Source organism: Pollachius pollachius (genome assembly GCF_949987615.1).
Source record: "Pollachius pollachius genome assembly, chromosome: 12".
Lineage (NCBI taxonomy): Eukaryota > Metazoa > Chordata > Actinopteri > Gadiformes > Gadidae > Pollachius > Pollachius pollachius.
In genome coordinates, this window is record NC_136945.1 from 14,860,730 (window position 1) to 14,885,819 (window position 25,090).

Sequence of the window (25,090 nt, forward strand, 5' to 3'; positions counted from 1 at the left end):
GGGTGGGGGGCATGGGTCCGTTAAGCGGATCACAGCAGCGCGTGTGTTGAGAGCGAGAGTAGAGATTAAACCCGGGAGACCCGAACCGGGATAGCCTGGGTCTATCCCGCTGCGCCACCTAGCTGGAATGACACACACACACACACACACACACACACACACACACAATTGACACACACGTGCACGCACGCACGCACGCACGCCAGCCTGGAGCGGGCACAACAACACGCACCTAACGGGGCCGCTGCATGGTTGCAGAATGGAGGCCGATCGCAGTACCAGGAGATAGGAAGACTGAAAGGTACATCCCGGCATTACATAGATAGTTGTAAAACGGGAAAAAATATCTGAATTCCAGCAATTCTCATAGTTTGTATAGTTCATCTCATTAGCAAACACCTTAGATCACATCTGACATCCCAGCGGAACTCAAGTTACACCGTCACACATCAGAATTAAATGCACACAATATAGTAGAAGAGAATAGAATAGTAATGTGTAGGCGTTTAATTCAGGGATGGATGTAACAGGGATATCGGGTTCTCTCTTGTGACATTCCGATGAACTACATAGCCTGGAGGAACGCCGCGAGGAGTTCTGGTGATGCCAAACTAAAATAAGGGAGCTTAAGTGATCGAAGCAACACATTCGGTCGGACTACGTTGGAATGCTTCATGGAATAGGGTTGTTTGTACCATGGTATGATTGGGTGCGACATTGAAATGGTTGGATGCATGTATGAGGGTGTTTGATTGGATCCTTTAAGTTTTTCAAGATAACACTTGCAAACGATTCACTGCCTCCTTCTTTACATAATCAACAGGATTCACACCACTTTCTCAGATATACCATGTGGTTCACATATCAACCCCTTGAACAAGAAGCTGGCAATGAGCGTTTAGTGCCGAGTAACGGAGATATTTTTCTTTGAGTGAAACATTAATCACGGTGAAATGCTGCTCTCTGGTGACCAAGCCTCGTAGCACAGAAATTGATGGGATATCATTTGCATGAATATATATATGAACAGATATATCCACTTTTTTCTCATCTTTGAACAGCAATGTTATGCCATTGAGCCAAAATATTGTTCAATATTGAATTTCATCTTGTTAAAAAGGGTATAAAAAAAAGGCAACAGACATTTTCAGCAGTCAAGTTTTTATAAATTACTGAGATTTATAGACGGTACAATCTTTTATAAAAAGTCAACGGCTCTGTAACACTGCTGTGGCCTCATCTCTCAGGCGGTCCGCTTTCTGTCCCCCCAGAGGGCTGCAAGTCCGGAAGGTTTCCAGAAACACAAACGAGTCAAATAAAAACGCGCAGTCGCTCTGATCTCAAGAGCAGCAGACGACAGACGTTTCAAACTCAAAATACATCTTGCTTTAGGCCGCATTTCCCAAAGGAACACCACGTTTGGTTTAAGTTGAGGCCAAGGCAAATATGAAAATAACTTCCATCACCGCCCCTCATTACCTATAAAAATAAGAAAAATGCTGAGGGGTCTATACTTTAGGGCGAACATCAAATTAAAATGTTGAACCATTCAAACAATTTGGGAAGGTTCTTTACATTTTAATGTCGACAAAATAAGTGAAACGTTTTTGTTCTGTGTTTTGAAACCACTAAACCTAGCGTTCATCGCTGGCTGCAAACTCGAACACTAAAGTCTGTCTAGATGGGAGAACTAACGCACTCAGATTCACAATAGCCTGATGATACAATCAAATATACACCAATTTTAAATGGCTCATCAATCCAAATCATGAATTGAACAGAAAAAAAAAAGATAAATAAAAAATAGTCGCGTTCATCACATCAGAAGAGTTACCAAATATTAAAACCAAACCACAAGGACAACACCACTCCATCCAACCGCCACGTCAACGAGCCATCTCTGATGTCACATCACCTGGCCCCAAAGTCAGCAAATCACAAACAGCAACTGCAGTACTACAGTGTCCCTGTAGATGGTGCCGTTCCTCCCAGTTTAGCTCTAGTGTCTGGTAGCTCCTCAACCACTGCTGCAGGGAAGGGCTCTGCTTCCCCAGCGTAGCCTGTGGCTACCTCAGTTAATTTCACAGTCGTTTTGAGTGGTGTCCCGGTCACTTAGACGACCGACCCCTTCAGCACAGAACCCACAGTCTAACAACAGGGCAGGAGGCAGAGTGTTGGGTTCGAGGTGGGCGTACACCAGTTCTGCAGGTAGGGGGCGCTCCTCAGTCCTCCCCCAGCGTCCTCAGGAGCTCATCCTCCATGTCAGAGGTGTCCGTGTTCCCAGAGCTGTCTGAGGAGTCGGCTGCACACACACGCACACGCGCACACACACACACACACACACACACACACACACGCACACACACACACACACACACACACGCACACACACAAACACTTTGAACAATGTGGCTCTGGCCCAACAAATGTCATCACTTGATAGAATCAGTACATTCATAGAACCGGTAAATTTATAGAACAAGTAGATGATTGTTCCTTACAGTCGCCCAGACTGAACTCTCCATCAGAGTCATCGTCGCCATCGCTGTGGTTGGCAAGGAGACGGGCCACCTGGGGGCGGGGTAAGGGTAAGCCAATTACCAGGCAGCAAATTACAATACACAGTGTACACGGGCTACATGCATGCTAGATGTAGGTGTGATGTTAAGTGGTGGGGGTACCTCGTCCGACAGCGAGTCCCCTCCCTCTGCGTTCTCCGCGTCCCTCTCGGCGGCGCCGACCATCGCCTCCCCGATGTCGATCTCATCGTCATCGTCGTCGTCGTCGTCTTCATCGTCCGAGTCTGACGAGTCGTCCTCCTGATCCTCGTCATCCTGAGGACACACAACACGGTGATTACATGACCTCATCACATGACCTCATAACACAACGTCCACATGATCACAGTGTGTGTATGTGTTTGGCGTGGCGTGTGTGTACCTGATCGTCGTCATCGTCTCCCTCCTCAGCTAGTTTATGTCGGCCGACCTCATAGAGACGACACACTGTGTCCAAACTCATTGTGTCCTGGTTCTGAAACACAAAACACAATAATAGCTCAAGTAAGGGCTGTCGTCCCAATTAATCTTCATCAAGCTATGGCTCATCGTTCCATTTCACTTCTCTCACCAAGCTAAGACTAATCGTCTCATTTTAACCCGTCATCAAGCAAAGGCTAAAGGTCGAATTAAACCCCATTCATGCGGCTGACCCAACAGAGTGCAGTTGAAGAATACCTCTATGACTGCGAGGTAGCAGTCCCGGCTGTCGGTGCACAAGTCAAAGATGTTCCTCTTCACATCCACCGTGGCTGTAGCACAGAAGAGAAGACGTGACTATACACACACACACAAAACAATAGTAGACACACACACACACAGCCACATCTGTGTGCACTAATAAACTCACTGAGCTGAACTAATCTGAATTGTTTGAAGAAAAGTTATGATAGGTTTTATGAATCCAGAAGGAAAGAACGAAAAATGTAAGTACATAAATATAGGCTTTATGTATTTATTTCTTTATGTGATAAGGTTTCAAATATACCTACTTTGAAACCTTATCTAACTTGGTTTCACCAAGTTAGGTATTGAAGACATTATTGATTTGGTATTGGAACTGAAAAAGAGGTATTGTATTGATTGAAAACAACTTAAAATAATACAAACCCCACCAGACTGTGTGTGTGTGTGTGAATGCGTGTGTGTGTGCGTGCGTGCGTACCAATGGGTTTGTAGTCGGTTGCGTCGAACGTCCTAAAGGAGGAGCCGAAGGGACTCTTCATCTGCTGGTCCATGGCATTGTCTTCCTCATCCGCCTGCAGCATGGCTGATACACAATCAATACTATAATTACTATACATATACACATACACACACACACACACACACACACACACACAGCATGGCTGATACACAATCAAGACTATCATTACTTTACACACAGCATGGCTGATATTTCAATACAGTGAATCAGTTAGCTTCTAGTTAAACAGCGTATCTTTGATACAAGACAGGGATGGACATCATCTACAATGGACAACCAAAGCAAGGAAGAAAAAGTGTATGCGTGTGCCTGTCGGTGTGTCCGTGCTTGGGTTCCTCACCTCCGTACATGATGGTGGCGTTGCTGTTGAACACCAGTCTACACTGGTCCAGAGCAGGCACTGTGTGTAGCAGGTGGAACGTCCTGAGGTCCCACTGAGGACAGGCTGTTAAGGCTGTGTCTACAGAGGGGTTGTTGGTGTAATCTGCTAGTCCCTGGACCAGTAGTGTGGTACTATCACAGTAGCATTGGGGAATATTATTATTAGGGGATATACAATCTCAGTGTTTGCGGTGACCTCCAGCCCGTTGGGGTTAGCGTGGCAGAAGTATTGCAGTAGCATAACAGAAGTATTAAAGTAGGATACGATCTCAGTGTTGACGATCACCTCCAGGCCGTTGGGGTGAAACACTCCGCTGATGTTCATGTTGAATTTGTCAAACTTGTGAATGGCCCTCGCCGAGCGCACGTCCCACATCACGCCGTCGTTCAGGACCAGGTCGTCGCTGGGGTTAAAGGTTGCGCAGTTCCTCTTGTAGTTGTTGGCCAGGGCGGGGTCGCTCAGGGTCTGGATCTTCTGGCCCGTCTGGATGTCATAAATCTGAACAGAGAAGACACTGCTCAGAAACAACTCAACACTAGACCGGGGAGCCTCGGCCATTCTGCCAGCGATTTGAGTTCACCCTGCACAAGGGTCCGGAGAAGAGCGATACATTTCTTTCTGCTTCCGATACGTTTTTGCGGGTGCCAATCACCAAGCTGGCTTTTCCCCTTGGTGCGCTATTGGCTGGTTTAACACAATGACGACAGGGAAGCGACGGCAAGCAGCCAATCGCGTACAGAGTCAGTTGGACTATGCCCGTTGATCACCTCTTGTGCTGAAGAAAATGACAGCAGCTTCCCCAGACCAACATGCAATCTACGATTGAGCTTGGTCTGGCAATAGCCAGACTAACTCAACACTATATTTAAAAAATGTAAAAAATTATCAGAAAATAGCCTCCAGGTGGAAAAATCTAAAATAAGATACCACAATACAATGCAGGGAACAAATAAAATATGAGAAATGATACATAGATAAACAGGAAGTAGAAGAATACTGACGTGAGCGATCTGGTCCTTGGTTCCGATGACGCGGTCCTGGCACAGTTTGCTGAACTCCACGTAGTGGTCGTCCTCAAAGGAGTGACTGCACAACAACACCCCATTACCCATCAGCCACAGCCACTACTCATACACACAGAGCACATTATTATAGACAACTCCACTACTCTCCATCTCTCTCACCTGGGGGTGAAGACACTATCCATGCTCCAGAGAGCAGACAGTGGAACACTCCAGGACGCAGATGTCAACAACAGCTTTCCATCCTGAAAAACAAACCATCGACTTTAATAGCAGGTTTAACACGTGTTTAACACCTACTCAATTGGCTCCAGGGGTGTTTAATACCGTCTCACCTGGCAGTGTTCCGGCTGTGTTTAATACTGACTCACCGGACCCAACTAGTAACCCACTATTTGTGTTACTATTAACCCACCTGGCTCTAGGCGTGTTTAAAACTACCTCGCCCGGCCTGGCTCCAGGTGTGTTCGCACCAGCTCACCTTGCTGGGCTCCAGGTGTGTGATGGCGGAGTTGTGGCAGGTGTAGCTGGCCTCCTCCTCGCCAGAGAAGACGTTGTAGAGCTTCAGGTGACCCGTGCAGGTGCCCAGCATCAGGAAGCGTTCCCGCGCCGAGAACGCACAGCAGGTGAAGCCGCTCTCGTCCCCGTCGCCCTCGTGGAAGACCGACATAGGTCTGAACCTGGAGAGGGAGTGGAGAGAGGAGAGGATGGGACAATCTGGACCAGTCTCCTCTTTGACTCGGTCCCCGCTGTTGCTCACTGGTTTTCCGCTGGTCGCCGGGGGTTACCTGCTGAAGATGAGGTGTCTGTCCAGGCAGCCCCGGTCCACGCCGCCGTACTTGGGGTAGAGGAGGCGGGAGGAGAGGCGGGAGGTGAAGTTGTGGGGGGCCTGGCGCCGCTGCTTGGGCTCGGGGCAGCGGTGGGGGGTGAAAAGGGAGAAGGGCGGGCAGGTGGTGACGGGGTTGGGGCAGCGGGCGTGCTGCTCCCTCAGGTACTCCGTGATGATGCTGTCCAGGGTCGGGGGGGACGGCAGGTGGCTCTCCAGGGGCTTCTTCATCGCCGGGCTCTGAGGAGCAATAGGGAGAGAAGGAAATGGAGGTTTTCTATGTTGTTGTCGTGTTGTCATTTGCCAAGATTGTAGAAGATTTGACCTTTTTTATGGTCATCTCCAGAACTATAGGCTGGCTGGGGCATCTCCTCTGGCATTACCCCATCTCATCATAACCTTATCTCATCAGTTATAACCTAATCTTAACCATCATTACGTCATCTTTTCTATCATAACCTCATCTTAGCAATCAATACGTCTTCTTTTCAATCATTACCTCATCTCATCTGATATTGCATCAACCTTTCTTCATAACCTCTTCTGTCATTACCTCAACCATGTGTTATAACCACCAGACATCCAGTGTTAACCAGAAGGACTGACCTGAATGAAGGCCCCATGGTCGGACTTCTGCCTCAGAACTCGAGGTCTCTTCACTGAACACAGATTGGACGGCCGCTCACGGGAGAAGAGGATCCGGCCAATCAGAGGAGAGCCCTGATAGTGGGTGAGGCCAGGGGAGGCGGTGGAGGAGGAGGGGGGAGCTTGAGCGACGGAGGGCGTCCGAGGGGGAGCGGCATGGGGAGCGGCGCTGATCGGAGTCCCCGGGGCGGCCCGGGCCCCGAGCCCGTTGGCGAGGCGCGGGGTCCTCGCCAGGACGACGCTGGAGGAGGTAGGCGTGGCCGCGGGGCAGGCGGGGGCGGTGGGCAGGTCGGCCTCCCGGAGCAGCGTGCTGGCGGTGTCCTGGAGCCCCTTGGCCAGCAGGTGGTTTCGGATCAGCATGAGCAGCTCCTTCTCGGGGAAGGTGATGCGGGACTGGGCGACCACGCTGGCCCTCTGCAGGCGCGCCAGGGACACGTCGGTGCCGATCAGGGGCTTCCCGGAGATGCGCTCTGTGAGCTCGGCGGCGAAGCGGCAGAAGCGGACGTGCTCGCTGCGCTTGTCCTGCAGCACGGGCTCCTTCATCAGCTGGGGACACAAACGCACACCTTTTGACGCCTGTTCACCTGGTTCAACACGCCACAACCCACGCTACCACCTGGCCACCGAGTTCCACACCTGCAAACCTAATTGAACACCTGTAAACCTCATCGACACCTTTGAATATGCAACTGTACACCTCGTTCCATACCCTAATTTAACAATTGTAAACTTAATAGACAGGTGGAAACCAGCTGTACACCTAATTCAAACCCTGTAAACCTGATTGAACACCTGTAAACATTATAGACGCATGCGAACGTGATTAGCCAACTGTAACCAGGATTAACCACCTGTAGATCTTTGAAATCGATCTCATGTAGAACGTCCCGTCAGCCTGCCTGTCGTGAGGTCAGTCTACCTGTAAGGTGTGGCTCTACCTGTTGGATGTGCCCGCTGCTGAACAGGGGCAGTTTGCTGATGATCTGTCTGATGGCTGAGCAGCGCGAGAGACCGACCAGCGCCTTACAGGCCATGGAGCGGATCAGGTCAGCATCCGTGATGGGCATCTTCACCGACAGCAGCGCCAGTAGGACCTGGAGATACCGGTAAGGACACACGGTCAATATCCAGTTTATGGTCAACTGGGACCGGGAGAACACATGAAACACGTTGAATAGCATGTTATAACGCAACTCTATGAAACAGAAGCCATTAGAACCGAACCCCTTACAACAGGACTCTTTAGAACCACACCCATTAGAACACAAATCTGTCTGGACCTTGATGCCGTTGTTGTTCTGGACCACCTGCCACATGCGGGTCAGGACTCGGTTGGAGGGGCCGGGGAGCTGCTGGGGCCAGAAGCCCCCAGCCGTAGTCAGGCTCTGGTCTGGTGCACACACGCAGTTCGTGATCACCTGGAGGAAGAGGGCCCTACACATTAATGCCTGCTACTCAGTTTTTCCAATTCTGCCTCATTCCTTAAACCAAATGTTTCCCTGCTTTCCGAATGCAGTGGTTGTATTTCTCAACTACGTGATGGTTTGCATGCGTTTCATGAAGACATCTGATCTCATGGCACTCATTTTATAATCTGTATCCATCTTTCACCTGCAGGGCTGACTTCTGGATCTCTGCGTCATTGACAAAAACTTCTCCCTCCGCCACACCCAGGATGATGCTCATACCTGCAGGAGAAGCAGATTACAGGTGAGATTAAAACCCAGAAATACATTCAGACCGTCACCGAGGCCTGCTCTTATCACTTAGCTTTGTGCGTTTCCAGTAGGCCGTCGACCCAAACACAAGTCCCCCTTCATCCATTCAAAACCACTAATGTTTTCCTTTAACTAATATGAATCTAATTTAGCTTATTTAATGTTATTGTAGTGGCCTATGAACTAATATTAGTGTTGAACTTTCTATCTATCCCATGCTATCCCAGGTGCACGTGCCATCGTCACCACCAGTACAGACCTATGATGGAGACCAGACCTCCCCCACCTAGCCCCGTAGCTGACCCATAGTAAAAACCGAGGCTCCACCGCCTAGCCCTCTGGGGGACCACCCTTACTGACCCATGGTGGAGACCGGGGAGTGGGTCTCATCCAGGACCTCCACGGTGTCGGCCAGGACCAGCTGGACCTTGGGGACCACGGTGACGATGGCCAGGATGTCCAGAGCAAAGCGCACCGTGTCGCTCCTGGAGGGAGGCGAGAGCGTTCCTGGGTTACCCGCCGTAGTTTGGGTGCGTTTGGTTCAGGTCGCTAGGTTACCTGCTCTAGCAGGAGTCGGTTTGGGTGTGTTTGGTTCAAGTCGCTGGAATGCATGACGTTGTTCGAATGTGTGTAAGTGTACGCTTGGTTTGTGTCAATGGGTCACCTGCCGTAGTTTGTCGGATATTACCTGACATAGTAAGAGTGGGTCAGGCCGGGTGCGTTTGGATTGCGTTACTGGGTCACCTGCCGCAGTTTGGTGGAGGTTACCTGCCATAGTGAGAGTGTGTCAGGGTGCGTTGGGTTGATGTGACTGGGTTACCTGCCGTAGTAGGTCCTCCAGTCGCAGGCGGCGGAGATGAGCTGCAGCATGAGGGGAACGCAGGAGAGCTTGAGGAACATCTCGACGGGGTCCCAGTGGAGGTTGGGCGGGGCACACTCCACCAGGTACTCCATCATCTCCACCACCTGCTCCCTGCTGGACGTACATGCCTGAAAAACAAACACACCCCAACAAAGGTAAATTTCCCACTGACTCTTCCCTCTTGAGCAGAGTGATAATGACTCAGGAAGTATGTTATGCAACTATTTATTAAGTATGTTCTGTTTATATCCATAGGTACGTTATGTGAACATTAAGAAAGTATGTATTAATAAAGTAAATTATGTTTCTATTGCTCATTTTTTGTTAAATAAAGTAATGTTTTTTTTACAATACATAAAAGTATGTTGGGTAGATTATTTATTATAAATCATAAGTCTTTCATGGATAAATTACCTTATAGTGGGGCTGTTTAGGCACCACAGCTCCCCCTTCAGAGCGCTGCTTCACCTGCTCCGTCTTCACAGCCAGGTGTGCCTCAAAGTACCTGCACACAGACAGAGATACGCATGTACCTACACTTAACGACGTCACTGAGATACACAATAGAACCTTGTATTTCTTATTGTAGTAGATACTCTCTAGCTCCACACAGCCACACACTCCTAGGCGTTAGTGTACACTCTTGCCGTCGGTGTCTCTTCGTAATTACATCAAAGATACTTTTTGGAGTCCCCTCGACGTCTAAGTAAATTAAGTAAAACGTTCAAACTTATTTTCGGAAAACAGTGACAAAAATTTCACAGATTACAATGTTGAAGATCATATAAGACATATTACAAGGGCTGTACCCAACCAAAGAAGATATTGGTAGACTGAAATTCAACCAACTTTTTGGCTTATGAAACGAACACCAGCGAAAGTCGAATGAGAATATGGTCGAACAAGTGTTTATCGACCAACCAAACGATCAACTGACCAGTACTTGAAAAACCTACATATTACCACATTTAAAAAAAAAAAAAAACTTGATTTCATGTTCAAACATCCATTTTAAACTAAGCCATTCAGCATGAACTCTTTCTGTAGCAACTAACTACAATTTTGGATTGTTTGCTTAGACTTCCTAAGCAATAATGGGATAAACCCAACTGCTATATGTAAATTGGCCCACAGAAGTAGCTGTTGTAGAGTTAGATTGTTCAGGTGTGTTAAAGTTAGGCGTTTTCAGGTGTGTTACCAGAACATAGCCATGCAAGTGTGGTAGGGAAAGTACAGGTGTGGTCGGGTTTATAAAGTGAGGTAGGGTTAGGTGGAGTGTGTTCAGGTGTGTGTTACCTGCGCAGGGCCATGCAAGTATGTTTGGCCGTCTGTCTGCTAGAGAACACCTGGTCGTCACTCAGGACGGAGACCTGCTCTTCAGCACTGAGGATCTGCAGTGTGCTCACCTAAAGGAGGGCGGGAAGGGGGGGATATATCATATCTATTAAACTATAAATCATAGAACAACAGAAGATACTGATGCCAGGATCAGTGGAGCCGGTGGACCCTGTCTTTGTACCCTGCAGCGAACAAAGACAATCAGGCCCGTCTGATTATGGCTGCAGACCATCATCATCATTTTGGTCGGTTTATTATCACCATTATCTGCCCGTATTATCACCAGAATCCCATCCACCGAACACATCACTCCTATCCTCAGACTCACACACAACTACACTGGCTCCCTGTCAAACACTTCCCTTCCTGTTTTTAAATTGTATTTTGCTTGTCTTAACGGTAAGGCGACATTGAGAGCTTTTGAAAGGCGCCCTGACATAAAACATATTATTCATTTGTCTGTGCCTGTACGGTTTCAGGTACACCGGGGGGGCTGTGGTCCACTGACCAGGTTGACGAGGCGTCGGAGGCCGTCCTGCCGGTCGAACAGCAGCAGGACGGAGCGGAAGGGGAAGGAGATGGAGAAGAACATGGTGGCGTGGCAGCAGCCCGAGGCGTGGGACGACTCCAGCAGCCACAGGGCGTAGCTCACCACGCCGGCCAGCACGCCATCTGGCAGGGTGCACACCTGGGGGGGGGCGGGGTCAGGTATGAGTACGGGGACGCGGAAAAAAACCTTCAGGAAAATACTGGTTGTAGGCCAGGTAGTAGTAGTGAGTGAGTGAGTGAGTGAACATACCCTCTCCATAGCGTCCTGGTTGTAGGAGAGGTAGTGTGAGTGAGTGAGTGAGTGAGTGAGTGAGAGTGAGTGAGAGAGTGAGTGAGTGTACCCTCTCCATTGCGTCCTGGTTGTAGGCCAGGTGGTAGGAGTGAGTGAGAGAGTGAGTGATCAACCCTCTCAATAGCGTCCTGGTTGTAGGCCAGGTAGTGAGTGAGTGAGTGAATGAGAGAATGTTCCCTTTCAATAGTGTCCTGGTGGTAGGCCAGGTAGTGAGTGAGTGAGTGAATGAGAGAATGTTCCCTCTCAATAGTGTCCTGGTGGTAGGCCAGGTAGTGAGTGAGTGAGTGAATGAGACAATGTTCCCTCTCAATAGTGTCCTGGTGGTAGGCCAGGTAGTGAGTGAGTGAGTGAATGAGAGAACGCTCCGTCTCCATAGCGTCCTGGTTGTAGGCGAGGTAGTGAGTGAGTGAGTGAGTGAGTGAGAGAACGTACCCTCTCCATAGCGTCCTGGTTGTAGGCCAGGTAGTGAGTGAGTGAGTGAGTGAGTGAACCCTCTCCATAGCGTCCTGGTTGTAGGCCAGGTAGTGAGTGAGTGAGTGAGTGAGTGAGTGAGTGAGTGAGTGAGAGAACGTACCCTCTCCATTGCGTCCTGGTTGTAGGCGAGGTAGTAGAGACAGAGCGAGACCCCAGTGGAGGCCATGGAGGGACGGGGGATCTCCAGTAGTCGCTGAACCCCACCATGATTGATGAACTCTGCTGCAAACTTCTTATGGAGCAGCAGAGAGGCCAGGTACTGTGGGAGGGCGAGAGAAGGGTTACTTCATCTTCATCAAACGGATCCGGTGCTTTCTGTCTTCGCCTGCCCGGCAACATCGGTCCAGTGATCTAAACTGCTGTACTTCTGGTGACTCCTCCACGTACATCTCTTTAGTATCACCATGTCTAACCAACACTCTATGAGTAAAATTTATTAAAGAATTAATACATTTATGCCTATAGTTATTGATCTGAAGGTTACCTGACCTTACCAGTAAGTCACCATATTAGGGGGACCACAACCAATGGTAAACACAGGCATCCACACAGCAAATATCAGCAAAAAGGGAGGTTGAGTGTGTTGCGAACGTGTATGCACATTACCAGCAGTGCATCAAAGGTGAGCTGAACATCGTTGGTCCGTCTGAGGTCTAGGTAACCCATCAGCAGCTCTCTGCAGTCCATCTGCACGAACACCGCTAGCAGCTACAACACACACACACACACACTGCATTAATAGACACCAACAGGAGCTACCACGCACGCACGCAAACGCACGCATACACACGCGCGCACACACACACACAGAGTGTGTAATCATTCCATATTAATGCCCATTATACATGTTCATAAACATGTATTAATATTTATAGTATCAATCTGACCTCCTGGTAGTCTCCTAGAGGCATCAGGTACTGCAGGATGAGTCTCTGCTCCATGGCCGGAGTCAGAGGTGAAAGGCGGTAGTTTGTACCAATCACCATGGAGCACTGCTCAGCCCAAGAGCCGCTATTGGTCGGCTGGCTACCGGGGTCCTTCCTCTGCTCGGCCTCCAATGAGGGGAAGTTCAGCTTCTGCTTGGCCTTCTTCCCGCCCTCTCTACCCGCCTTCCTCTTTAGTCCTGCTCCTCCCACCCCCCTAACCCCGGCCTCACGGAGGCCCGGCTCGGGACTGGCCTGGAACACGGGGTCGGGCAGGAGGCGCACAGGCACACCACCTCCTCCTCCTGCAGTCTTCTGAGCAGAGCCCAACACAAAGAGACGTTTACACGGGGTCTCCTCCTCCTCCTCCTCCTCTCCTTCATCCTCCTCCTCCTCCTGGGTGACAGGGCCCACCCCCGACGAGGAGGCGTCCTGGTGGGGAGGGATCTGGGGGGCATCGTCATGACGATCCGACCCCGCCTCCTGGGACCGGAGCTCCCTCAGCCGCTGGATCATCAGAGGGACCTGGAGGAGGAGGAGGAGGAGGAGGACGGAATGCAAGAGGAGATGAGGGGAGGAGTTAGAGGAGGAGACGCAAGTGCTTTTGAGTCGTTTCCTGGTTACTACTTCGTTAACATTTCTCTGCATTTGATTGCATCCCAAACAAAAAGAGTTGATAGAGTGATTGAGTGAGAGTAACCCACCAGCAGAGCGTTCTCTTCCCTGTAGTTAGCAGCTATCTCCTGATTGGCCATGGCTCTGGCCAATAGACCTGTGCTGTAGACACAGAGCGGTGACTCTGCCTCCCGGGCCCAGACAAACAGCTTCTCCACCAGCCCCTCCTGGGGACATAAGGTCAAAGTACGGGGAGTGAGATAATATTGGACACATTATTATTGTTGCACTAGAGAGCCTGGTTCGCCTAGTGGTAGGCCCGGTACTTCTACCTTCTCCTGGAAGACCACAGCGCTCTCCAGGCCTGGCATGATGTCCTGGAGGAGGCGGCAGGCGGCCGTGTTGAGGCTCAGCTCCCTGCTGGTCATCACATAACCATTCAACAGCTGGAGAGAACGAACACACAAACACACACAAAGTTGAAGTCGCACTGTGTAACATTTCAACTATCTCGTAGCTTAAAATTAACACCCTTCCCAATATTCCTAAGATGCCGCTCAACGAGAGCAAAGGTAAGACTAAGCAGAAGCAAAGATGAAGCTAAGCTACGATAAGGCTACTTTAAAGCTAAGGTAATCCCAAGATAAAGCTAAGTTCCTCACAGCGTTTGTGAAGTCGTCGTTCCTGAAGAGCATCTTGAGAATGTGTCCCAGCATGGAGTCTGGGTCAGCCCTCCCTGAGGATGCACAGAACAGTAACCAATGAGCAATAAGCGGGTAAATACCTGGTTGGGTTTTTATTTACACTTGAGTGCGTCCTGATATGAGTTACAGATCATTAAACCTCAAAGTTAAGCGAATATGAAAATCAAGTTTCCTTTTAAAAAAGTCCCCATCTGTATATTTAATAAAAAACATTGCAAGACTCCACAGCATCCCATTCCTGTACACAAATTCTCCACATGCCCTGCTGTGTACTCCTAGGCCACTCCCGGACCTCCACTAATGAACTAGTTTGGACACACCTCCTTTATCATCGCTGGCCTACGGAGGTTCCGACCTGGGCCGTCTCTCCAAGCATTTAGTCTAACTGGCTAGCTGAATGTTATCAAGCTGCCATCAACATGTGGGCCTGCAGGGATAACTGAGGTGTCCCAGAGATGGAGGTCAGGCCCCAGGCCCTGACCAATATCAAGGCTTACCCGGGTGGCGGTCATCGAAGGGGTCGGGGTCTGCCTTGTGGTACTCCTCCGTCTCGCGCTCGATCAGCTCAGAGATGCTGCAGAGAGAAAACAGCCATGTACCACAGTGGCACTAAGTTCGCAACTTAAAATAACCTGGAAATATTTGTAGTCATTGCTGATCAATAGTGATTTCATTAATGTTCACATAAAATCAATATGCTCACATCCTATAGCTGATATAGTCCACACATTTTTTACTTTTCCAGCGTACTAACTGGGAGGGGCTCAATCTTAAACATGGCTACTTTAAATGAAATGCAAGTCACTTTGGACAAAGGCGTATCCTAAATGACTATTTAATCAATATAAATAACCGGCTTCTGTCAGTAAGTTTTATCATCCTAAATCTTAATGTTTACTAAGTCTCAAGGACTTACTTGGTGAGAATAGTGACAAGCTCAACAGTGGTGCCCTGTTGCGCCTTCTCCCATTGGTCAAGAAGGGCCGAAAGCTCCGCCTTGGCATCCACGCTGGCAGACCCGTCCCCAGACACTTCTCCAGGGGCTGAGGGGGAAGCCATGACTGAGACAGAAATGGAGATATAGACAGAGCGAGGGACAAAGACACACACAAAGAGAAAAAAAAAGACAGAAGAAAGACACAGAAAGTTGAATATCGTTAATATTTCAGAAACTTAGAAATGAAAGATACGGTTATTAAATGAAGGTAAAACGGGACGTCATGAGGGGTAAAAAGCCATTGAGAAATTGCATATTTAAAAATAATGAACGCTATAGTTACTCATCAGAGGGAAGGAAGACTGCGATTTGTCAACGACTATTCTTCAATACTTGGGAAATTTATTGGACGTAGTGTTCTCCAAGCTCCAGATCCACCACAACAGGTGCCTGTGGCCGTTAAGGAGACGACATTCCCTCAGCTCTGAATGCACACACCACTAGCTAACTAGCCGTTAAACACTACATTTAACAACAACCTGCCGTACCTTTGCGTTCGTCCTGGCGAAAAACGTCTGAAGTCTTTTTAATAAGATACACCTGTGTAACTGTTATATCACAAGGCTGAATGTGTATAGCATGGATATTATGTTCCAAGAATGTCCCTGACAGCATGTTGAACCCCCTCATGTCAAACCGTTAGCAACATGCTACACACTCACCTGCACGGCCTCGCGTTCACTTTCAGCCGAGTCTCGTATTTAAGGGTTTCGCACGCTCGATTAAATGGGAACACGGTCAAAACGATGAACAATAAACTGTGAACATTGGACGCTAAAAGTTTCACATGTTTGTTTTCAAACTTCTCCGCCGGCGCCCGGGGAACGCGTAATCACGTTTAGTCGAACGTTGATGACGACAGGCGCGGAGACGCTGCACATGGGTCTTCTGGTGTGTTCCTGAATCCTCGGACGCCAGAGTTCCGAGTCGAAAGTCGAATATCTCCCAGCTTTTGTATTTGTACCACGTTGGTCATTTTAATCTCGATTTTAAATGCTCTTACACACACTTGATAACATTTCTAGTTAATTCCGGTCACCAATTTATACATTGCATGGTCTTGCTGTGCGTGCGATACAATGTAAAGTTGTGTTGTTTGTTTTCGGGCTGGTTTGCTAAAGAGGCTAATGTAGCTAACAAACAACGACTAGCCAATTTCATGACACAATCACAAAGACGAACAGGAACTCTATAAATACTCCGAGACCGGGAAATGACGTCAAAAATGCAACTCGGAAGGCTGGCGTCCGAGGATTCAGAAACGCCATTGAAGTGTTTCTGAAAAAATAGTTTGGACAATTTTGTAAACAAATTGTTACACCATGTGTGTATTTTGGGAAGTCAAACATATTTTTTATATATTTTTCTTTCTATCTAAAACATAGACTGGTTTATAGTAGGCTAGTTATACATAATCGTAATCGATGAACTTTGTTGATCCAAGAAGGACAATCTTTCTTGATTGTCCTTCTTGGATCAACAAAGTTCATCCTATCGTATTTATCCGTTTTCTTATTTTAACACTTTAACACAAACATAATTATGGTTAGTCTAGAATGAGCAGTATGGAGCGCTGGAGACTATTTGGAGGGCGGAGAGGGCTGGGCCCGGGCGGGGCCGACCCTAGTTCTGTGAAGACACACAACAGGTGCCAATTAACAAATTAAGCAGTTATTGAAAAGCAGACCATCTTCCCCAGCATAACATTCCTGGCTTTGCAACAAACTGGTAATACAAGCTTCCGTCACCTGTCTGCAGGAGCCTGGGTTATATTTTATTCGAAAAGGTTTCCAACTCTGTTTTGTAAGTAGGTAATTTAGGGTTTTAAACCTATGCTTCCATTTAATCTTACCAACTTTGATTTAATTTTCAGATTTGAAGGAATATCAAAAAAATCTTGTTCTATGCCCCTCAGGTAGTCTCCGAAGATGTCTGGCCGTGGAAAGAAACCCCCGACCAAGGCTACGGGCACCGTCTCAAGGTCTGCCAGAGCGGGGCTCACCTTTCCCGTGGGCCGTATCCATAGGCTGCTGCGAAAGGGCAACTACACCCAGCGATTGGGCGCGGGGTCCTCGGTTTACCTGGCCGCTATCCTAGAGTACCTGTGCGCTGAAATCCTGGAGCTCGCGGGGAACGCCTGTCGCGACAACAAGAGAACGCGCATCGCCCCGCGACACATTCTGTTGGCTGTCCGCAACGACGAGGAGCTCAACATCCTCCTAGCCCAAGTGGTCATCTCGGAGGGCGGCGTCCTGCCCAATATCCAGGCTATCCTGCTGCCCAAGAAGACTAAGGGCTCCTCCAAGGACGACAGCGCGGCTAAAAAAGACGTTCAGTCCCAAGAGTTTTAATTGTTACAATTCGAATTTTTAAACGTATGCAACTGATTTAAATAAAGCTATTTTCTTACACACATTTGCGGTAGTGATGAATTTGCCACTTATGGGAGCAACAAAGTTGGCGGTGTCCATCATTCACTACACAAACTTTACATATCTAGGTAACTGACAACTAAATGGGTTTCCCAATGGGGAGCAGCCCAATTCCACGTAATGGTTCAAATAGTTTCCACAGGACCTTATTGCTGCGCACAAATTCACAAGCCATTGTCAACCCGAAGAGCATGGGGTTTTATTCGTAGATATGACAGCAGCACTAGTCCGGCCTCTAGTTCCCAGGCAACATATTTAAATAGATGCTTCGCTAAATGCAACAAACTCCATGTCCAATCAGCCTGCTGCAGCCAAGTACGTCACGGGCATGGCCTTGACATGCCGGAAGTGATCCTCAGCATGCCGGGTGTTGCTAAGCTAACTCGTTAGCACCGCTCAGATCTCAGTGTGAAGTTCGGTCCGCTTTCTGTTGAGATCAAAATTGTTTAACAGTATTTACATAAAGACCAACTATACGTTGACCTGATATTGGGTTCATCCAACATGAAAGTAGCTTTAAAATCGCTTAGAAACGGTGAGCTGTCAGAGAAGAGATAGAGAGCAAAGGTGAGACAATTTGTAGGTCATCTCTTGTATTCAGTCAATATTTTTAATGTATTATCTTAGAGTATAGATATTTCACACATGGTTTGCCGCTGCTGATATGTAGCAAATGTATGTACGATACAAGCGCTTATTTAAAAAAAATAAGAGTAACATAGTACATTGTTGTAGGAGACTTGTGAGTAGTTCCTGTTCCAATGCCCACTGTGCCGTGTATCTGTTTTTCCTGGCTGTAATGAACACTGTATGGGTTATCTAGCGTCAATACAGCCGTCCTAACTGTTCTCATACTGTTCCAGCAATCCTTCAACCTGAAGTTCCCTTCATCATATTCTCAATGAGGTAAAACTAACGTGGCATCTGGTCATTGAGCAAACACTTATCTACTATTAAGTTAAATTGTAGCCAAAGCCTTTATCCAAACGACTGAAGCTGAGATTGAACAATCAAAGTGTTCAATCAAAATTGTACAACTGCCCTTGGAATCTAAACAAGTTCCTAGCAGTATATAGAGCTGAAATAACACACGTCAGGACTTAAAGATAGTGAGAACTGAGCCTCTACGAAAGAGCTTGGGTAATCAGCCATGGTGTGTTTGTTTTCAGATCCAGAGGGTCTCAGGTCTTGTGGTGGAGTCATCATGGTACCTGCTGTCAGTACCGCCTCTCTCTCCGGTGGAGACCCCAACAACCCCTCCTAGCCTACAGCACCCCCAGCCTCCCCGACCCTACCCCTACCCCTCCACCTCCAGACAGGGGTGTGGGGGAGTTGGTGAAGGAGCGCTCCCTGGCTGCTCTCAAGGTACAGCTGAAGGCTCGCTCCACCCCCCTGCCTCTACCTGTGTGTGTGTGGGCATGACAAGGGGTCTGACTTGCCTCCCCTTTTCTCCTGCAGCAGGCAGGGATGCTGGGAAAGGACTGGGGTCAGAGGTCGTCCCAGTTCGCCACGGCGACGGTAAACTACTGGTGGGCGCGCTACGAGGAGTTTGTAGGACTCAATGAGGTGCGAGAGGCCCAGGCCCGGGTCACTGAGGTAAGCACACACACACACACACACACACACACACACACACACACACAGGACCAACGGAGGTACATACACACACAAACTAGAACTGCACACTTCATTGCACATTATTGGAACTGGATCTTCTGCTTCTGCGATCAGGCGGAGACCTCCTTCATGGTGGCCAGGGGTCTGGTCCAGGAGGCCCAGGCCAGCATGGAGTCAGTCCAGCAGAAGCTGAAGGAGGTGAGGACACGTCTGGACCGAGTGTCCCGGGAGGAGCCCCACTACCTGGAGCTGGCCACACTGGAGCACAAACTACTGCAGGTCAGCCCTCCTCTTTTACCTCTCACCTCTAACTTATGGCCTACAGATGATCGCATCCTAACCATTGCATGAACTATAAATTGCCTAACCCTATATAGAATTTTAGGAACAATAGATTATTGTTCTTCCAGTATAGATATAGAAAGATAGATGTGTGTGTATATATATACAGTATAGAGCGATAGATGGAGTAGATGTATGGCTATAGAAATATAGATATAGGCATGGCTTTACAGGCTATATATTTATGACACCATGCAACCCCAACCCCTAAGGGCAAGATAAGAACTTCCTTAATTAACAAGGAAGAAACCTGGGGAGGAACGCAGATTGGAGGACCCACCTTCCAGGGATGGTTAGGAGTGTAATGGGTCCCCTAATGGCCATACATAGTATTACATTTGTATTTTAGTATATACATTGAAAGATGGATATAGAGAGATGGATTTTGATTGAGACTATTTGGTCTTTGATTGAGCATGAGAGCGTAACAATGGCTCCTCTGGCGCGTTGTCTCGGTAACCAGGAGGAGCGCCGGGAGCGCTCGTCCTACGAGGGAGCCGAGGTGTCCGAGCGGCAGCGCTTCTCCCTGTTCTCCGCCGCCGTGCGCAGCAGCCACGAGAAGGAGCGCACGAGAGCGGAGCGCACCAAGAACTGGTCCCTCATGGGCTCCCTGCTGGGCACCATCATCGGGGTCATGGGGTCGACCTACATCAACCGCGTCCGTCTGCAGGTCAGTGTGGGCGTGGCGTCGTCCCGATGCCCCCGCCAATCACTATCCCTTCTTAGAGACGATACCGGTTCTCTCTGTCCATCCCTCCCCATGCAACGTTTTCCCCAAATTTCTGTTCAAAAGTTACCCTGTGTAAGAGGGAGAGAGATTATTTCTGGCCGAGCCAGAATGGCTACAGTTTTGTCCTTCCTCTAAGAGCTGTTATCTCCCCTCCCTTACCACAGCAGCACATATGCTGGCCTGCGGTCCAATGGGGTGAACCGCTCACCTGATCACAGTAATGTGTGTGTGTGTGTGTGTGCGTGTCTGTGTGTGTCTGTGTCTGTCTGTGTAGGAGCTGAAGTGCCTGCTCCTGGAGGCGCAGAAGGGACCAGAGAGTCTTCAGGAGGTTCTGAGGGTGCAGGCAGTGGACCATCGCGCCCAGCAGGGGGAGCTCCAGGGTCTCATAGACACACTGAGGGGCGCTGTTGGACACGCCCAGATTACACCCAGCCAAGCACCCAGGACTTTGCCGCCAGTGAGCCCATTGGTCACCCTGCAACCTCACCTGGCTCAACTGGAAGGGGGGGTGGCCAAGTTAGAAAAGGGTGTTGTTGGTCTTGAAGGGGGCGTGTCTCTACTAGAAAGGGGTGTGACGCGCGTGGAAGAAGGTCTGTCTCGGCTGGAAGGCGGCGTGGCTCAATTAGAAGGGGGCATGGCTACATTCAGGACCGTGGTGGAGGTGGAGGAGGAGAGGAGGAAGAGCAGGAGAAACATTGTTGAGTCCTCCCGCTGGGAAGGAGCCGCAGCAGCAGACGTGGAGGTGCTGAGGAGGCTGGAAGAGGCGCGGGAGCAGCTGGCGGAGGCCGTTCAGAGGGGCAGTGTGATGAACTCTGCCGTGAGCGTGGTTGCCGCGGCGATCACCGTCCCCCTACTCTACTTCCTGCTGCGCGCCGCCAGCTGAGGTCCGCAGCACCTAACCCCGTGGCCCCGAACCCGCCCATGGGTCTTCCAGTAGCTGGTAGTGGACAAGACTCGATACTGATCGCCACAACAACACGTTGTTTTGAGTTGACTTCATCTTGGCTTCATAAACCCAACACACACACAGTAGTTAGCGCACAGTTATAAAGATATACGTGAATTCCATAATAAAAGTGCCAGTCATTGAGTTCTATGTTCTATGGGTTCTATGCCAGGTAGTTGCGACCACTGGTCACTGTAACCTTCATTAGTTATTGTAATGATCATAATAATGATAATGATGGAATAATATTGTATGAAGGGTATTGTAATGTTTTGATTCAGTGAATTTCCCCCTAATGCTTATAAATAACTGATTTAATGAAACGGCTGATTATTGAGTTATTGATACCTCTGACTGGATGACTGTCTTGTCCGTCTCAGCTGTAGTACCTCACTGTGCCAATAGGTGTCGGAACGACGACGCTGCAGCATTGGACACTGAAACAGAAATACACATTCATACAATTATATATCAATGTGACCATTAAACACACACACACACACACACACACACATAACCTGCACGTATAACCTTCCCCAACTAAACCACAATCTTTTGTTAATTCTAATCCCTCTCAAATCTCTGTCTGTCTCTCTCTCAACTAAATGATTCCCCCCCCCCCCCCCCCCCCCGTCTCACTCTAATCCATCTCAGCAGGTGCTGGTCTGTATTTAGCCAAGTAGTGGTCTTCATCGCAGCCGGATGAAGAATCATCTCTATGGGTCTCCCCCGTCATCACACCCCTTCCTGGACCCCCGGATCCATTGGCGGGGGAACGGAAGTATAAACAAACACTAAAACAACAGAAACCAAGTTATATTAACTGGGTTGTTAACGTAACTTTAAGGTTCTGTAGAGTGCATTTTACGTCCGTAGGGCCAGTTCGCTGAGTAAACCCTCCGCAGGACAAACCATGTATTAATCTTGTCTTAATAGTAAAGTAGCCTAATATTAGTTATTAATATATAATATCATTATATCGAGAGATTTACGCGATGTTCAGAAAGTTACAAACCGGATGATTTGGTGAATTGTAATATTTTCAATGTCTTTCTCAATTATATAAATGTACATTTCTGGAATGGAACAATATATATTTTGTTAAAGAATATTAAACATAATACAAACTGTAAATATTTAAACTGTTTCTGTTAGGATTTTAGAACGTATGGCTCTAACATTGTCCTGGAGCTTGTCCTGACTTTTAATGATGATGGACTGCCTAAAGGAGAGTGTTAAAATCTCATAGCGGCAGGCCAGTAAATCCATGAGGTTATTCAGCGAATCCAAACGAATAAATTATAAATTATCCTTGAGTTGTGTTACAAATCTCCTCCAGTAGGGGAATCTAAACGTGTTTCCCTGCTGACCGAGTGAAGACCAAAGTTATTACATTTTTGCATTTTATATTTGTTTACATTTTATATTGGTAGCCTACTGGTAGCAATTGGTATTAGTTTTTCCTTTTCCTTTTCCATTTCAGTTTTGTTGTAATTCGTTTTAAAAGCGGGTTTGCAAATTAAGGTTTGTTTTTAAAAAATGCTTAGTTTAGGTATTTTTTTCGAAAAATAGGGTATTTTTCAGTGGCAAGATTAAAAAAGGTCAGCAAATTCATTGTGTAGCTAGGCCTACTAAAAAAAAAATGAACCTTACCATAACCTTCCTTTTTTGGTTAGTTTATTTTTATTGCAGTTAACTAACATTTATTTGATCAACAAATATTCTTTATTTCGTTACGTTTCGTTAACGAAAATAACCTTGAGAATGATCAATAGTCTAACCAACGACCAGTAGCCTACAACAGAAACCTATGCCAGTTTATTGTGCAATGACTTGAAGCTGAGTCACGATGAGGTGATAGCCTATAGAAAATCGTATTTACAAGCTAATGGTGTGTTGAATATTTAACTAAGTTTATTGAACCTAACGGTGTAGTTATTTGAAATATTATAATGTACCAATGTAAATATGGTTCTATTTTGGCTGAAGAAAGGCATATCATTTCAAAAAAGCTCAGTAGGCTAAATGTTGACTGTTTGATGTGCATTGATGTGTGTATGCACACAGTTTAGGGTTGGTCATAATTACTCAGATCAAGCATGATTAGTTCTTTGAGATCACAGAGAAAGGACATGGGTGAAGTGCATGTGTGTTGTGTTGGCAGAATTGTCCAGGTGTATTGTGGTGTTTCCGATGAAGGTTCAAGGAGGTTTAAACTAGCTCGTACCACCTCCAAACATAGACACCATCATCATCTGAATACACAGCATTTAACACCATCCTTTTCTTTCATTTGAGTCTTTAGCATTAAAAGATATGTGTCATATCTTTGTGCTATCGTGTGCTATCATTGCTTTACACGGGGAATGGGTTAGCCTAGCGATTGCAATACTTGCACTTGGTTCTATGAACATCTTTACTGTACCGACAGCGATATGTTGTTTCACTTCTTATGACAAATGTACTTATTGTAACAAATGCACTTATTGTAAGTCGCTTTGGATAAAAGCGTCTGCTAAATGCCCTTAATGTAAACGTAAATGTGTCAAAATAGTAATGTTGTGGATTAACATTACACTTTAACAAGATAAGGGTTGAGAAAGCCGAAGTTTGAAAGATAAAGACTTTATCGTTTGTAGACAAGTAAAAAGAAAACCTGGGCTGGTTTGAAAAGAACTTCCATTCAGATCAGGCTCACGGATCATGTTATATTTCCAAAATGTGTGGATTCCTCCTACATGCACTCACCAACCACAACACCCTGCAGCAGGCCTAGAAATCAGGCTGCTCCGCTGTGTCACCCACTCCAGTTCCCCATTGACTGAACCGCCTTCTGCAGATTCTCAGTACATTGCAACATGATGAATTTACATCTTAAACATGCCGTTATATCAGATGTAGAGTAGTGAGGTACTCTGTGATTGAAATCCACTCGTCAAGTTATTAATTAAAATGATACAAAACAGACATAATAAACCACATGTGCTTACGATTAGGAGTGGGCGATACTGCAAAATTACAAAATCGCCGACATCAATACAGCTACAGATAATTTTATTATTCAAAGTGGCAAATATTTTCATGCGGGGAAGAGCAGTGTTTCACGATTTATGATGTGATTGCGTCGTCAAAAAGCTAGTTCTGAATACATTTTCATGACTAAATGATCATTAAATGATATGCCAAAGGTTAGCCATCATTGTACAGTGACAATGAATTTCTACCTTCCTCCTGCGAGACATGGGTTTGATTCCCAACTGAAGGATGTATGTAGCAAGCAATTGGCTTTCCCCTGAATAACCCAGGACAGTTTATTATTGTAAATTGAATGTGCCAACGTGAACAAACTTTTTAATAAACAAAGTTCACACAATTATTTGTGGAGGAAAAATCTAAAAAATATCACTTCTACCTACACCTGCCACATCTACACAGTACAGCTGCTACCACCAAACTCCTACATGGGGGCAACTGATTGAGAATACAATTTTTGATGAGAGTAGACGCCACTGTAGGGTTGCATGACTCTTGATCAAATGAGAATTACGCTTTTCTTGCTTAGAATTTATTTCTCTGACACAGAAGGAAATGCAACCCAAAATATGCACATCAACTTTGGACAACAGAAAGGGAAAATCTCCTGTTTTAGCTAAAATGCAAAAGCTTCCTGAATTCGACACTGATAATAAAAACAATCAACCTAAGTCTCTTGTCTTCTCCTAAATGACCAAACCTTGAACAAGTATTTTTTTTGTGCATACCTATACAGGGCCGTGGTAAGTATGCTTCCTAAAATGTCTCACTCTTCAAGTCTGTCAACATTTTGAGGCATCAGTGAGGAATGGAGATATGTTACATACACCCCAATTTAACTGAATACCCTTTCTAAAGGGAAATTCAGGTTTCTTTGA

At 47.2% G+C, this 25,090-nt stretch overlaps 3 protein-coding genes across 4 annotated transcripts; 2 read left to right on the top strand and 1 right to left on the bottom strand.

Annotated features, from left to right (window-relative positions):
• Positions 1 to 1,161: 1,161 nt before the first annotated feature.
• On the bottom strand, positions 1,162 to 15,926 carry LOC307084030 (DDB1- and CUL4-associated factor 1-like). Its single transcript, XM_079748144.1, has 30 exons — positions 15,775 to 15,926; positions 15,032 to 15,176; positions 14,613 to 14,689; positions 14,074 to 14,147; positions 13,744 to 13,857; positions 13,501 to 13,638; positions 12,761 to 13,321; positions 12,480 to 12,581; positions 11,974 to 12,132; positions 11,067 to 11,246; positions 10,517 to 10,626; positions 9,635 to 9,725; positions 9,179 to 9,348; positions 8,719 to 8,843; positions 8,252 to 8,328; positions 7,921 to 8,058; positions 7,579 to 7,734; positions 6,602 to 7,186; positions 5,958 to 6,235; positions 5,651 to 5,849; positions 5,332 to 5,414; positions 5,149 to 5,233; positions 4,412 to 4,645; positions 4,106 to 4,199; positions 3,724 to 3,828; positions 3,237 to 3,310; positions 2,941 to 3,033; positions 2,682 to 2,834; positions 2,502 to 2,571; positions 1,162 to 2,302 (listed from the first exon to the last, which is right to left on the bottom strand). Exons 2-30 carry the CDS (start codon positions 15,172 to 15,174, stop codon positions 2,223 to 2,225), a joined length of 4,548 nt encoding a protein of 1,515 aa, XP_079604270.1. The 5' UTR covers positions 15,175 to 15,176; positions 15,775 to 15,926; the 3' UTR covers positions 1,162 to 2,222.
• A 1,114-nt stretch (positions 15,927 to 17,040) lies between these two features.
• LOC307083807 (histone H2A-like) lies at positions 17,041 to 17,463 on the top strand (the record flags this gene model as incomplete). The annotated part of the gene is made up of 1 exon (XM_079747797.1): positions 17,041 to 17,463. The coding sequence occupies one exon, from the start codon at positions 17,041 to 17,043 to the stop codon at positions 17,461 to 17,463; it is 423 nt and encodes a 140-aa protein (XP_079603923.1).
• Positions 17,464 to 17,924: 461 nt separating this feature from the next.
• Positions 17,925 to 21,502, top strand: ccdc51 (coiled-coil domain containing 51). 2 transcript variants are annotated; one of them, XM_079748602.1, is made up of 7 exons: positions 17,925 to 18,111; positions 18,408 to 18,450; positions 18,714 to 18,909; positions 19,003 to 19,140; positions 19,276 to 19,440; positions 19,967 to 20,173; positions 20,508 to 21,502. In XM_079748602.1, the coding sequence occupies exons 2-7, from the start codon at positions 18,446 to 18,448 to the stop codon at positions 21,114 to 21,116; spliced, it is 1,320 nt and encodes a 439-aa protein (XP_079604728.1). In that variant the 5' UTR covers positions 17,925 to 18,111; positions 18,408 to 18,445; the 3' UTR covers positions 21,117 to 21,502. The 2 variants fall into 2 exon arrangements, with proteins under 2 accessions (XP_079604728.1, XP_079604729.1); XM_079748603.1 differs by lacking the exon at positions 17,925 to 18,111 and having other exon boundaries at positions 18,279 to 18,450.
• Positions 21,503 to 25,090: the final 3,588 nt, after the last annotated feature.